The sequence below is a fragment of the Serinus canaria genome, chromosome Z (assembly GCF_022539315.1).
Source record: "Serinus canaria isolate serCan28SL12 chromosome Z, serCan2020, whole genome shotgun sequence".
Lineage (NCBI taxonomy): Eukaryota > Metazoa > Chordata > Aves > Passeriformes > Fringillidae > Serinus > Serinus canaria.
Window position 1 is genome coordinate 48,934,556 of NC_066343.1, and position 16,190 is coordinate 48,950,745.

The 16,190-nt window shown below is 38.6% G+C and overlaps 1 protein-coding gene across 4 annotated transcripts in view; it reads left to right on the forward strand.

The window, feature by feature from the left end:
* The window catches only part of RFX3 (regulatory factor X3), a 102,933-nt gene that overhangs the window by 36,511 nt on the left and 50,232 nt on the right, over positions 1–16,190 (forward strand). For 3 of the 4 annotated variants that reach the window (XM_030236998.2, XM_030236999.2, XM_018918412.3), the window contains exon 2: positions 13,916–14,040. In XM_030236998.2, the coding sequence (XP_030092858.2) occupies positions 13,924–14,040 (117 nt within the window). In that variant the 5' untranslated portion in view covers positions 13,916–13,923. Of the gene's footprint in view, positions 1–12,441; positions 12,630–13,915; positions 14,041–16,190 lie in introns of all 4 variants that reach the window. The other variant, XM_050986481.1, reaches the window with a different exon arrangement.

Genomic DNA, 16,190 nt, shown 5'->3' on the forward strand with positions numbered 1-16,190 from the left:
TTTTTTTTCTTTTTTCCTATTTCTATTTTCTTCTTTATTTTTTCCTTTTTCTTATTTCTGTTTCCTTTTTTCTTTTTACCCCTTTCTCTGGAATCCAAAGATCGATAGATGGATAGAGCATTTCAGATGGATAAAGCATTTCATTACTTCCTGTCTAAAGTCTGGAACTGAGGCACTTGGTGTTATAGTCAAATCTGCTGTTGGTTGTCTTTACTGCAAGGATATATCAAGCTACAGTTCCCATTTTCTTTACTCCAGTTGTGTCTAAATACTTAGTAATTTTTAACATGTCAACACTTAGTATGTGTTACAATGTATTGTTTTTTAGGGAGATCAGAAAGACTCATCTGAAACAAGTTAAAATTATACATAATTAAAGGCATCAGCACAAGTAAAATATATGAGAAAATTTTTTTCTACTACTATTATTAAATAAAGAGCACATAATATGCTGGGATTTTTACCTTTTAAAAATTACAGATATCAATTAAAATACATTCCACTGTCTGTTCTTTAAACAATTTTTCCTTGCAGATTCTTTTTGCAATATAAAATAAAGTTGTCAAAGTATCTTGAAAGATGAATGTTCTACTATAGCAAATGCTGTCAAGACAAGAACACTCTTAAGTAGTCTTAGGAAGAGAGAGGAATGTTGTCCATTGATACACAGAAGATATCAGATTATGGTTTAAGAGCCTACAAGTCTTCTGGTAAGTCAGAAATACTAAGCCACTAATTTGTGATTGATCTAGGACCTGAAGTTATTAAAAATATTGCATTTTTAAAAATGTTTCCATTGTAAGTTCCATATTTTCACTTTCCACACTTTCATGTAAATTATTTGATCAGTTCCTAGGTCTGAAAGTTTAATGTCCTAGAAATAACTTTGAAAATTTTTTTCAGTTTACGGAGTTCAGAGGATAAATCTGCCTCGTGTTGTGCAGACCATGATGAGCAAGCTATACCAATGTTCAGGGCTGACTGAGGCTTCAAGGTAGAGTTAATTACTCTGATGCTAAGGAAGAGTTTGCATGCCCTGCTGAGAGCATTCTGCATAATTCATGAATGTAATCAGTAAAGAAGCTTTGCACTGAATCGTTCACAAAACTTGGCTCTTTCTTCATGGCTTCATTGACAGTGCTTCTGACAGAATGCAGAAACACTGCATTTTATTCTTTGTAATATTTTTAGGTTTAAATATGGTTTAAGTCCATCTGGCGCCTAAATCCCATGCAGGTGCCCAGTCACTTCCTCACCAGAAGGATCTGGAAGAGATTTAGAGGGGTTATCCCTGTGGCCAGTTGGGGTCAACTGTCCTGAGTGTGTCCCCTCTCAGCTTCTTGCACACCCCAGCCTACTCACTGGTGGGGTAGTCTTAGAAAAACTACTGGAGAGATGTAGTAGTACAAGAAGCATAGAATGTCTTGGTTTTGTGCAAGTGCTGTTTAGCAATAAGAAAAATATCTATCATTAATCCTGTGGTAAGCACAAATTCAAAACCCAACCCGATACCAGTCAGTATGAAGGAAATTAACTCTACCCCAGCTAAACCCAGCACATTGCAGCCCTTATTTTCTGGCATTTACATCATGCTCAGGTGCCATATTACTTGGTATGACCTCATTAACCACAATCCACTTTCCATTTGATGTAATAATTTTCTGTTTGATATAATACTCAGATAGCATTCCCTTGGTCTGGGAGCTACCTCAGCAAAATGTTCAAAAAATGTCTACAAAAGGTCCATTCAATTTATTTAGTCCATGACTTTGGGCTGTTCTGTTCTGGTCTGATGGTTGTTTGGGACAGGGGAGGTGGTGTGTCTGGAGTAACTGGGCACTAAAGCCAGCTCAGGTCAATTGCTGCACTGGAGCTGTTTTTTGTAAGTCTTCTCCTCCTTCAGTTTGGGTCGTTAGTGTCATGGTAATTCCTGTAAGATGCAACTCAAATCACAGCTTACAGCAGCAGTTTAAAGGTATATCCATTATGACCTCTGTCCCTCATCCTTTTGGGCCAGGTTTTATTTTTTAACATTGCAGTGAACTCCTTCACTTGTTTCTACCCTGCCTACCAGCAAGAATTTCCTGCTGTGGTCCGCCATTAACCTCCGTGGGCTGCAGAGCGACAGCATGTCTCATCATGGTCTTCAGCAAAACAGGCTGCCGGGGGATATCTTACTTCCCCTCTTCCATCATGGGGTACCACCCACAGGATACAGTTCTCTACAAACTTTTTTAGCATGGGTCTTTGACACAGGTTGCAGCTCTTCATGACCTGCTCCAGCCTGAGTCCCTTCTAGAAGGTGCAGTTCTTCAGAAACAGCGTACTCCAGCATGGGTCCCTCACAGGGTCACAAGTTCTGCCAGCAAACCTGCTCCTGGGTGGGCTCCTGTCTCCATGCATTCACAGGTCCTGCCAGGAACTTGCTCCAGCATGAGCCTATTGTGGGGTCCCAGCTGCTTTCAGTTATCCAGCTATTCCACCCTGGGGTCCTCCATGGACTGAAAGTGGATACATGCTCCTGCATGGACTTGTCCTTCTACTCAAGTTCACGCTGGTGTTGCAGCCTGTCCAGTACAGCAGCACAGAAACCCGCCACAATGCCCTGGCCACTTGCCAGCCCAGGCACATTGCCATGGCTGTTTTCAAAATGCTTTCAGGCACAACGCAGTGAGGTGATCAGCAGCACAGCACTGCAGCGAGGAGCAAAGGCAACAAATGGCCACTAATGAGCACTAGACTCTAATAATTCAGTCAAGCAAGCAAGCTCTATGGCAAGCACAGGAGCCTGCTCTTTATGAGCTAAATGGCATTAGCTATAAATTTGATCTAGTACATTTGAGTCAAATCTGTTGTTATCTTGAAGTCTTTGTGCTTCACATTGGCCACCAAAAGGACTCCTATGAATTAACCCCAGCTGCCAGCTAAACCCCGTACAGCTATTCACTCACTTCCCTGCCTCTGGGATTGGGAAGTAAATTTGAAAAGTGAGAAGACTCATAGGTTGAGATAAAAACAGTTTAATAGGGAAAGCAAAAGGCACACGCATAAGCAGAATAAAAACCAAGGAATTAATTCAGTGCATCCCATGGGCAGGCAGGTGTTCAGCCATCTCCAGGAGAACAGGACCTCATCACACATAATGGTGTTGTGGGAAGGCAAATGCCATTGTTACAAATGTCCCTCTTTTCTTCCTTCTTCCCCCCCACTTTATATGCTGATGTTGCAGTCATGTCTCCTCCCAACTTCCTGTGCACCCCCAGTCTCCTCACTGGCATGGTAGTGTCAAAAGCAATAAAGGCCTTGGCTCTTTTTGTAAGCAGCCCTGCTCAGCAATAACAAAAGCAGCTGTATTTTATCAACTCTGTGTTTTCAGCACAAATCCAACACATAGTCTCACTGCAACATCTGGGAAGAAAATTAACTCTGTTCCAGACAAAATTACATGATGACTATAGACTTTTTTTTTCTTTTCTTTTTTCTTTAATTATTTCTCTTTCAGTAGGAACATAAGCATGAATAAGAATAATTTAGGATGGGAGGATAATTTGGGAGAAAGGTATAAGGATAAGCAAGGCTTGTTTGGCTACACCGCTACTAGGTGTAAAATGACAGATGTAAATGAGAACTGTGAAGTTCATCTGGACCCTCTATGTCCTTATCATATTCTACATTCCCTGCCTGTTGACGTCTTAATTCTTTTCTAATTGCATTGTATTTCAGAATTATTTTGCATTCTCAGCACTTTCTTCTCCATTTTATGTGAGTTGACACCATACCAAGCAGAGTCCCAGTTGCAGCTAAGGTGTGAATTATTGCAGCTATTATTACTGGATAATTGGGACTGTAGTAATATTCTTAGAGACACTGATCAAATCTCCAAATTTCAGGCACACATTTTTTTTATGCTCTACTTCTAGTCTGTTAAAAGCTAAGAATCAAGCACTAGTCAAATATGCTGGTCTTTGGATTTCTTCTGAGGGTTGATATCTATTCTCAAACATCTTTCCATTCATCTGTTTCTTGCAAATAGTTGCAGACTGTCGCACACAAGCCAATATGAAAAAATACTGTACGTCTGATTTCTAATTCATTCTAATTCATTCACTTTTAATTCATTTTTTAGGTGTCTGAGTGTAAGGTGAATAAGAATTTCACTTTTCTGTTTTAAGCAAGCAGTGTAATGTCTCAGAGCAAGAATAAAATGGTATGTTTAACAAATAGACCTTCTTGCTACAAGGAAGGAAAACTCCAAGGAAAGATATGCCTCAGATGATGTCTCAGTCATTAGCAAAGTGGAATAGTCACAAACTTGTCTCTTGACAGGCATGATATATATCCTTCTCTTACAAAATAAAATTGCAGGTTGAGGAAGACAGAAATGGGAGAAACTGGTGAGATTTTATCCATTCCATTCATTGTTTAAGTAGATTACATATAGTTATCCCTGAAGTAATCCTGCAGATATCCCAGCTCTGAGGCTATTTGCATGTTTCCCTGGTCAACATGGAAAGGATTTGTCTTAACTTTCTTCTTGTTTTAAGGCAATCTAGTCCTTACTGGTGGCAGAGTTATAATATTCTTGTTGAAGTCTTGTTCCTTGTACTTTCATAGATAAAGGACAGCAGTGGCTTCTGTATTTAGTAACCAAATGGATTTCACATCTGGCCGAGAAAGCCATCCTGACTTGAATCAGCAACAGTGGTCAGCAGGACCAGGGCAGAGATTGTCCCCCCCATACTTGGAACTGATGAGGCCACAACTCAAATCCTGTGTTCAGTTTTGGGCCCCTCAATACAGGAACATTGAGGTGCTGGAGCATGTCCAGAGAAGGGCAGTGGAGCCTGGGGAAGGGTCTGGGGTACAAGTCCTGTGAAGAGCGGCTGAGGGAGGTGGAGATGTTCAGCCGGGAGAAAAGGAGGCTCAGAGGAACCTTACCACTGTCTATAACTGTCTGAAAGGAGACAATGCAATATGGGAGCAGCATCTTCTCCCCGGCAACAAGTGACTGGACAAGAGGAAATGGCCTCAAATTGCCTAGAGAGGTTCAGGTTTGATATTAGGAAACATTTTTGACTGTGGTTAAGCACTGGAATGGGCTGCCCAGGGAACTGGTAGAGTCACTACCCTTGGGAGTGTTCAAACAATGAGCAGACTTGGCACTTTGTGCTATGGTTTAGCACAAACCAGTGGCCGTGGTGGTGTTTGATCAAAGGTCAGGTTTGATTTTGGAGATATTTTCCAGTATTAATGATTCTACAATTCTGTGATAATTCGTCATTGGAGCCTAAACCTGAAATGTTTAGAATATATGTATCCAAATAACTTTCAGTGTGTCAGCAGTATTTTTCACTAGGATTCTCAAATCTCAGAGCAGCATTCTATATCTTAGTCAAGAGAAGAGTATCACGTAGTAGAAATAGGAACTGCGGAGAGTGTATGTCCAAAACTGGGTATAATACTGCCAGACAATGTGATACCTTTTTTAATTTAAACATCTACTTAACATGCACATATTAGTAAATTTTTCTAGCATAAGCTTAGTTTTGCTGTGTGCTACTATCAAGACACTTTCTGGTAAAATAACATAGAATTTTAATTGCACTGTAATGCAATACTTCCAGCAAAAATACAGAATTTCACCTAACTCAAAGGTGTTTTATACACAGGGTGCCATCACTTAGTTATCTGCTTACTGTAGTAGGTATACTAGGCACTTAAGTTAAATATTATGGGGATAAGGATTATATATTGGTATCAGTGCTGTCTGTGTGAAAATCATGTTAAGCATGTGTGAGCCTGTAACACTGTTTCCAATGTTTTGAACTGCTTCAGCTTCTCAAAAGCTGAAATATTAAGATTTATGCATCCTAACTAAAGCAACAAAAACTTTAGCTGTTTGGAATCTGATAATTTTTTGATGTATGGATTTTGAGAAAAACTTTGCTGTAGTTCAGAATAAGTGAAAAGATGTTTCTCTTCATTTTCTTTTCCCGTAGATGTGCAATCTTGCATTAGAACTGTTGTTCTCTAATATGATGTAGCAAGACAGGAGCATGCTGTTGAACCTTTTATTCTGTACATTTTCCAAAATTTAAAGATATTTTAAGATCGAACCACTTTTAATTTCTAGACTGCTTTAAATAGCTCTTTAAGAGCTTTCATAAGTTTTTATCCTAAATCTTCTTTCCTATCCAGTGACTGTAAATTCTAGTTTGGCAAATGATATTGGTGATAACCTGAATATGAAGTGGTAGGCTGGTATTGTGTCTCTCCCTCTACATTCTCCTTTTTTTTTTTTTCCTCTCTTTTTTTTCCCCTTTCTTTTTGTTCTTAATTGGCTTTCCCTGTCTCCATTCATAGGGGATCTGTGGGTTGTCACCTGTCTCACCATCTGTTGAACTACCGCTGAGGTGATGGGTGAAGGAAAAAAATTATCAATACAGCCATTGGGGCAATAATTCTGGCATGAATTTTTTCCTTCTTCTTGTGCCTGTTGAGGAAATGGCTAACTCTGAAGCATTTGAAAGTTGCCAGTGTATTAATAATACCATAACTTTTAAGTGTTAGATTATGACATGGGCTAAGGCAGATCTAACTCTTTTCAGTGGTGCCCAGTGTAGGTACAAGAGATGATCCTCCCTCAACCTGAACCAAAGCTTTTTCTGTGAGGCTGACCAAGGATGGGCACAGGTTGTCCACAGAGGCTGTGGAGTTCCTGTTCTTGGCTGTATTCAAAAGTCACCTGGACATGGTCCTGGGTAGGAGGTACTTAGGGTAACACTGCTTGAGCAGGTCCCTTCCAGTCTCTGGGATTGTACTGTCATTTGGTCAAAGTCCAGTAGTAAGAATCACAAACAGAAAATTTGTTACACAGAGGTGACATGTGGAGAAAATAAGCTATTTCTTCTAATACTGCTCATTCTGTTAATCAAGTATATTTTTCCAGCTATAATATTTTTACTTTTTCATTTTATGTTTTGATCTACTGAGTGGTCAAAATAAATATAGTCTCAGTTTTGACATCACTTTTTCTCCCTTTATTTCATTATTATCAGGTACACGCTCAGTCTTTTGATGAAAGGACTGCAGCACAGTATCATACTAGAAGAAAAAAACCCACCCAGACATCCATAACTTACTTCTTAAATAACCTAGAGATCTCCTTTCATAATTGTATAAATTATGCAGAAGCAAAAAAAAACCTGTTTTGTACAGGTGGTTCTCCTGCTTTCATGTTCTTCCTCAGAAAGTAATCAAAATACATTTTATTGTCAATAACTTTGAAAGATGTGAAGAAGTAGCATTATACATGTTAGACTTTATAATTAATTCTGCTGTTGTCATTAGTGCCCTAGAATAAGGTCTTGGCTCAGGCTAGAAATTTCATTTGATATTGCAACTATCATTCTGTGTAGAGATATTTTTGGGAGATTGTGAACATGCTTATTCCAGCCCATGACATTTATGCTAATATAATAATTACAGATGCCTCAATATCTGAAAAATATCTGAGTACTATTAAAGATGTATAATGCTTGACTAAGTGTGAATTAAGAGCCATAATGTACTAGACTTAGCAGTGTAAACAGCATCTTAGAAAGCACACTAAACTTGTAGAAATGTTCTGTAATAAAATTCTTTATCAAAACTTGTTTCTGGTTAAACACTGCAAAATACCATCCCAACAAGGAAGTTCCCATGAACTTCATCCTAGATTGTTTCCTGAAAACATTTTTGCTTCTGAAAAAAACAAAATGTAAGGTTAGATATCTAATGTCCCTCCATTGCTGCCATTTAGTCGTGTTTGCTGTCCCAGCACATCACTGTCATCTCAACAAGGCAATAGTCCTGCAAGCGCGTAGAGGTCTCTATTCCTCATGTTTATTCACCATGCTGAGTGTGAGGCCATTCTATACGCCTTCACATTTGAGCTCTTCAGACACGCACTTCAGCATGCTGATTTCTGGAAGAAGATCTGTGTGGCTTCCTCATAAACATGCCTTCTAGACACTTCCTTGCTCATATGCACATGCTTGAGGTGACCCTGCTTAAGCCTCATTTTTTGACTATGTGTTGCCTTTCATTCATGTCTCTCCAGGCCTTTGCATCTCAAACCTGTCAATCACTTCTTCACTGGGCTGCTGGAAAATACTTCCCTCCCTGTACCACTCCTTCCTCCAGTCCCTTCCTACCAGGTCATGCTGGCAGAAATATCTCTGCCCCAATTAATGAGGCGCAACCCAGCTCTCCTAAGTTGTTAACCTCAGAGAAGGCCCTATGGTCATAAAAACCAAAGCCTTGTTGCCAATGCTGGTTCTACAATCAAGTGTTGACATGCAATATCAGTGCCCTCTTCCTCAGACCCCTTCACCCAGGATGAAGGAAAATGCCTCTTGGACTTTACTACTCACAGACTCTCTAGTGGGCAAATTAATGTTTTAGAATAGCATAAATCTAATTGTTTGATGGTTTGCTAGTTTTCTCAAAACAAAAATTTTGGGAAGCTTTACCCTGTAAGTGAATGTAATCTTGGTGCTGGAGTGTACTAATGGGTAAGGCTGCTGTGTAATACTGATTAATTTTCCAGCAAGAGAAGAAACAATTTTGATGGTTTTGAAGGTAAAATTAGTAAGTAGATCAAAGTGAGAGTGTCATGAAGTAGTCTAAGCACCCATGTGCTGTGATCTCCTGGCAATACAGGATTTCATTATGACTGTTGTTGACTAATACAGTACCATTCTTAGGGACTTAGTAAACTGATCATCAAGACAATGCTTTTTTGTATTACAAACTTTCTTTGAAGGAGATACCAGGAGTTTCTACTTGGACAGGTCCCTTCCCGTGTGCAACTCTGTATCTCACCCTTTTGTTTGTTACTCTTTGACAGGGTTTTACTACTCAGAAGTATATATTCAAGTCCAGAGAGGCGGCAATTAGGCAGAGTCCGGCTGCCTACTTTGGTATCCACAAGAACCTTGGGAGAAGACAAACAAATTCTGTTTAGTAGGACGCTGGGGTTCTAACATGAAAATATATTAGTATCTGAAACTATTGTAATATTTTGTTCTTCCTCTGTGAATAGCTTGTGTAATCTGTCTTCTGCTCTGGGATATCACAACACAGTTACGAAGTCAATTATTGATAAAATTTTTGTTTGTATAAAAATTGAAAAGGAATGCTTACGTGAAACTAGTATATTTCTGAAAACTGTTTCAATTTATACTCTTTTTCAGGAGCCAAGCATTCTGTATTAATTGTTGAAACAATATTTTGAGTTTTCCTTTATTGTGAAACACATTATGTTGCTGCAAATTCTTAATTAGTGTATTGGCTATTCATCATTATAAATAGATAACATTTTAAGATTAGCCTTTTATTCCAACTATTAAAAATCTGTCATTACTGCATGTGATTATGAGATCTAGTTTGGTTTATCCTCTGTGATGTTTTGTTTAGGCTTCTAGAGGAGAAAAAAGAAATTTCCTGCTGCACTTGAAAGTAAATTACAGGCTTTCATTTTCTGCATTGAATTAAAGCCTGTTACATTATTTGATCTAGACAATAAAGCATATGTAGCTAAACAAAACTTTGCAAACTCTGATCACTTAAAAAAGTAGATTAGTTCAGCATGAAGTAATCCAAGAACAAAATAAACCGTAATCTGACACATTTTAACAATCCCTTTTGAAAAGTATTAGAACAAGTTATACTCTTAAATCATTCTGTCTTCATATTTCAAGTCTCAAAAACAGAAGGATTCCAACTGAGAATTTGGGTATGTTAAAAAATCTTTAAGGACTTTAACAGACAACATGAAACTGCCCTGAAGGAATAATTTTCAGCTTTGCCTAAGTTCTGCCAATTATACTGAGGAAATACTAACCTTGTTGCATTCAGCAGCTGGGTCCCGACAGTATCTTTTCCCGCTTGGAGGGGTTAATTAGTGTTCTTTCAGAATACGGCCTGTTTAGCTTACATTCACATCATGCAACAAGCACTGGCTATACAAAGCAATACCATTAACCGATAGGTGTGTCCAACTGCTTAATTAGGCAGAATAAAAAGGACCTTGCCAAACATTCATCTGTTGTTTGTCATACACCTGACGGTCCAATTAGGCAAGGATGACTGACATCTTTTCTGCTATAATATTCACTTCCTTTACTTGCATGGAATATCAGTGAAAAAATGGGAGAGTCTGTATTTAGATTATTGTTTTGGCTTTAATCCTAGCCAACAGCCAAGCCCCTACAGCGCTCACTTACTCTCCCACTGCTGGGGAGAGAATCAGAAGGGTAAAAGCTGAAGAGCTCAGGGGTTGAGATAAAAACAGTTTAAAGGGAGAGCAGAACCACACACACAAGGAAAGTAAAACATGAGATAAATTCAGTGCTTCCCATGGGCAGGCAGGCTCCAGGAGAGCAGGGCCCCATCACACATAACAGTGACTTGGGAAGAAAACCACTATTGTTCCAAATGCACACACACACACACACACACACACACACACACACATCCCCTCCCCCCCTTCTCCTTCTTCCTCTCACTTTATACACTGAGCATGATGTCACATGATCTGGATTATCCCTTTGGTCAGTTTGGGTCACCTGTCCTAGCTGCATCTCCTCCTGACCTCCTGAGCACCCCCAGTCCCCTCCCCAGTGTGGCTGTACCAAAACCAGAAAAGGCCTTGGCTCTGTACAAGCCCTGCTCAGCAATAACAAAAACATCTCTGTATTATCAACCCTGTGTTCAGCACAGCCCAATGCCAAACTTCTGTGAAGAAGGTTAATTTTACCCTAGGCAAAACCATCAGTGTGTTCTCAATATTGAAGCAATGTAAAGGAATTACACTGATTGCATCATTGATGTGATGCTAGAAAAACTTCCAGTAAATAGGAAGATACTAAGGTTGACTGTCAGACCATATTGCATGGCACCTAGAGGGAAAAATTTGTACAGTGTACTGAACTATAATAAAACTTTGCATTTAGGATAGAGATTTGAACCAGAACAATGGAAGCAGTCCTGGCTGAATGCCAGGTGCTCACCAAAACCATTCTGTAACTCCTCTGGTCCTGAGCTGGACAAGTGAGAAAATGTAACTAAAAGCTCATTGAGTAAAATAACAACAGGGAAGGATCACTCACCAATTACCACAACAGGGAAAACAGACTTGAGGAAAATTATTTGAATTTATTGCCAGTCAGATCAGCCTAGAATAGTGAGAAATAAGCCTAAATCTTCAAAAACCTTCCCCTCACTCTCCACTTCCTCCCAGGCTTAAATTTATTTTTGATTCTCTACCTCCTCCCTTCCAGCAGAGCAGGAGAATTCAGAATGGGGATTACTATCAGTTTTTCACACACTGTTTCTGTGGCTGTTTCCTTCTCAGGGGGTGAACTCCTCATACACTTCCTCAGCTTCTGTATAGGGACCCTTCCACAGGAGATAGTCCTCCATGCATTTCTCTGTAAGTCATTCCCGTGGGCTACAGTTCTTCGCAAACTGCTCCAGCATGAGTCCCTCACATGGGGTGTAGCCCTTCAGGACCAGGTTGCCCCAGAATGACTTTCCCCTGGGCTCACACGTCCTGCCAGCAAACCTGCTCCCATCTCAGCCCAGGCACCTTCTGAAGTCTGCTCTTCCACTGACATGTCTGCAGGTTCACTCACATACTCTCATTCCTTTCTTCTGTGACTGCAATTTGCTTCTTTCCAGTAAGGTTTTTTCTCCTTTCTTCGATATGTTATCTCAGAGGCACTGCCACTGTCACTGATGGGCTCAGGACTCAGCTTTGGTCAGCAATACTTCCATCCTGGATCCAGCTGGCACTGTCTTCATCAGACACAGGGGAAGCTTCTGGCAGCTTCTCAGAGAAGCCACCCACGTAGTTCCCCTTGCTTGCTACCCAAGCCTTGCCAGACAAACCCAATATATCCATCTCTCCTTCCTCGCCTCTTCTTTATGAACAGCCTGCACTACAGCCATGGGGTTCATCTCACCAACTTTGAGTAATCACAACTAGGTGGTAACTTTCTAGCAGCATGGAGGCTTCCAACTCCTTCATATTTATTGTGTGGACATCCATCCTAATTGTTAAAATTTTAACATATAAATGTAATCTGAAGTTCTGCCTCTTTATTCTTTTTTATGCTGGTTTTTGTCAGGTGTGCTGGGTCCTGAACTGCATCCGCTGCTTAAAAGTAGAGGGTTCAGTTAACCTGAGACTCTGAGAGTCTGTTGATTAATCTGAAATTAGTTTGATCAAGAATTTATCAGTCTTTCTGAATATTTCAGAAGAGCTATTTAAATCAATCCGGTGTTCCATAGGCATGGTTTCCTGGAGTTTAAACCAAGAATGGTCCGAACTGGCAAGGTCCTTGCCCTATCACCTGACCTCATACCAAATTTATATACCTGTTTCCTGCTTTGCAGTGGCTACATTTGAATTCAAAGTGAACTAGAGACAATTGGAGGGAGGAACTGCAGAAACCCAGTCTTAAATCAGCTTAAACTGCTGTGGAACCCAGCCTTGAGAGGAAAGTTTGATGTTGACAGCTGGTTCTGCAAGGAGAACACTGAAATTTTTTCATATAGTAATTAATCCCTCCTGTTATCTAGTGGTATGTCCCTCAATGTTTTATTTTGTTTTTGTCTCAAAAAATTGTTGAGTTTTTGGGGGAGCTTGTTATTTGGTGGTGGTGGTAGGGATTTAAGTTTCTTCAGTGTCAGTCATCTAGGTCTCATGAGTTAAACTGAAAAAAAATCACTTGCATAGGTCATTCTAAGTATCTATAATTTTTTTTCATATAAATCTCTTTTATTATGCATGATAAAGCTACTAATTTTTAGTAACAGCGGTTCTCAGATTGCCAAAGTATTTTGTAGCTAATGTAGATTAATAGAGACTGAGAGCAGTAAAAGTTTTTGCAGAACATTTGGATTACAGAGTAGTAATTTGTGTTTGTTCAATGTGATTGTTCACAGACACATACAGTCTTCTGTTTTGAAGGTATCGGGTGAAGAACAACCTGCCTCATCTGTTTATTATTTTCATTGGTTAATCATCCACTGCTTTAAAAAATTTACAAAGAAAGGGAAATAAAAGGCTGATTAACAATTTTGAATTCATTTTGGTTTGCCACCATTCAATTGTATTGTCATTTTGGCTGTGCAAATATGAGGAATGTGCAACTCACAATCTGTTTCATATGAAGGCATGACATTCTTGGTTGTCTTTCTGATAAGTTTTCTTTGTCAGGCATTTTCCTTGATTCTTGAACCATTTCTTTATTCTACCAAGATTTTGTTGTTCCCTTTAAACCACGGTCATGATCATAGGCACTTATACCATTTATGTATTTCTGAATGGTTTTAGAGTAAAAAAAGTTCTTAATGTTTGCTTTAAACCTTTCTACTGAAAGTGGTTATTTGAGTGACTTTTTCACTGCAACTCATTAAATGCTTTTCAGAGGTTACTTTCCAGAGTAGAGGCCTTCATTCTGTGGCCTGATTCAAGTTCAGCTTTGAATTTGAATGTATAGAGATTTTAGTGTAATTCAGTAAGACAGAGAAAAAATGGTTTTGAATGCTGACCAGTTATTTACAAGCTGAGAGAAGATCTGCTGCTGATTTTTCTGAGTTATTCCTAAAGGGACAAAGCTCAGATAAGTGATGCATTTCTTCATATTTAAATAAAAGATATTTCAAATATAAGATAAAAATAACAGAAAATTCTATTTATACAAGCTCTTGTGCTAGTAGGGGGAAAAAATCTTTGGGCTCAAGATTGGTATTAGCTAATTTTAAATTTAATAGAAATAAGGGACAAATTAATGTGCTAATGTAAGTGGCAAAATAAAAACATTTATGCACTAACTTTTGGATTTTATATTTCAATTTTATTCAGAGATCACAATGCAGACATCAGAGACTGGGGCGGATACAGGTTCAACTGTGACTTTACAGACATCTGTGGCTGGCCAGGCAGCAGTTCCCACACAGGTAGTACAGCAAGTACCAGTTCAGCAACAGGTATGTGGATGTTAATTTTGAGAAGACTGAAAAAAAAATCCTAATAAGAATTCTTTACAGTATAATTAAGAAATTGGTTTTGTGCAATACTGCTAAAGGAACTTATGCTCTGCTTTTATCAATTTTAGTATGCTGGAATTAAAATAACTAGAGAAAAGCAAGTTATTTTCAGGATCTCTTCCTTAACTAGAGCATCTGACAAGCTCTGGTAGTACTCACACATGATTCTAGCTGTTATTTATTATATAATTCATGCAGTAGCTCACAGAAGTCTGCTTTATGTTACTGAATATTTACGTTTTTTCCTTTAAATAATGCATATGTTTCTGTAATTACTGACTATACAATTTCTTCATCAATTTCTTCTTGGATGTCCAAGTAAGTACGATACTAATGTAAATATGAAAAGCACTGTTCTTTGCATCTCTAGGCTTGAATGCATGAGGATATATGCACAATGTCGTGAAAGTTTTTGTGATATGACAATCAATAACTCATAATATAAATTTGCCAGGGAAGGAAGAAGATTTGTGTAGCAGCCAGCACAACACACTGTTCTGTTACATGAGGTGGTTACTCTTATGCAGAACCCATGAGCTTTAGAAGAAATGGAGGCAGAAGAAAAAGGGGAGCTAAAACCGCAAAGTATGGAGGTAGAAAATGCGGATTCAGTGTGAAAGCCATGATGACTGTCTAGGATTTTTCCAGAAAACACAGAAATTAGCTGTCCATATGATGGGTATTCTGGATGACATTTGATGTTTTTCTTAAAAATCTGACTTCCCATTTTCCAAATCAGTAATATGAGAATTAGATATATTTTATTAAACAGTGCCATTTGTTTCTGTGCTGGCAGAGTGCTTCTTTCTAAATTAAACTCTTCAGCATTTGTTAAGTTGTCAAATTCCAGTGCATTTTCATATATGTGTTTCGCAATCTCATACATTTCACTTACATTTTTTCCTGTTGTATAGACTCAGTTTGTAGTGCCTTGTGGTAGTACAATGTTTGAACTTAGCTGTAGTACAATGTTTGAACTTAGCTACACTTTGTAGGAGATTTGTCTATAACTCTTTGGTAAGATTTCTGAGTGAAAGTCTATTTTCTTTTGTGAAATACAGTCTGGATAATTGTTTGATTTATATCTTCCATGATGACAGATGTTAATACATGTCATTTATATGACTTGTTCCTTTCTATTTCTGTATTTCACTTTTTCAGATACAAGATGGCAGTTTGGTAGTGCTAGATGGTTGCTAGTTTTCAGCATATCAGATGTATGTATAATGGTCTAATATTACATACTGAATTTGTGAAGTACTGGTCAGTGGGAAGGACTGGAAACTGGTAAACTGGTAAAAAAAAAGGTTTTACCAGTAAAAAACTGGTAAAATAACGTTAGTGCCAAATAGGATACTTTTTAGGGGTTCTACTATTTGCGTTGATTGATCTGGAAGGTCAGGTTCTATGCATTTGTGTTCTACTCTTACAGAAAAATGGAGAATGAACACGACTTTGGTATTTGTAAACTTTGTTTGTGCAAAGTTTCTACCTTTTTGAAAACTTCTGGGATAGAATTGGCTCCTTGTTTGTTCAGTGGAGCCGCCTACTGAAGGGACCTCAAGCCCAGCAGTTGCAGTCTCTGCAGTGGGAGTGTGACTGCCAGAGAGCCTCATGAATGGAAAGACTGGGAATTTTCCTTAACATATTTTCTCACATAAATAATGTGTTAATCTTTGTCACCAACTGTCTATATCTTTTCTAAAGTAATGCTAGTTGCCATTAATAATGTTACATGTGTGTCAAAACATAAAAGCCAAGGATGAGATTGGGTTTTTCCTTCTTTGATTATACCTTAATAAGAACAGCAAGCAGTATTTTTGTTGCCCTATCTGAGTGTGTAAAACTGTTCCTGATCACCTTTACGTACATCTTTAGTACTGCTACTTCTGAGTATCACCTTGTATTGAATGCACCATCATAATACTGGATTGTTTTTCCCTGTGGACATAGTAAATTATACTTTTCTGACTGACTCTTTACACTGACTGTATAATCAGCATAATGTTTGGGAAAAGAAGTATAAAGGAACAGGGATTGAAAATCCAACAAGAACGTCCAGAAGTCCAATGCAGAAAGTACTGCAGTGA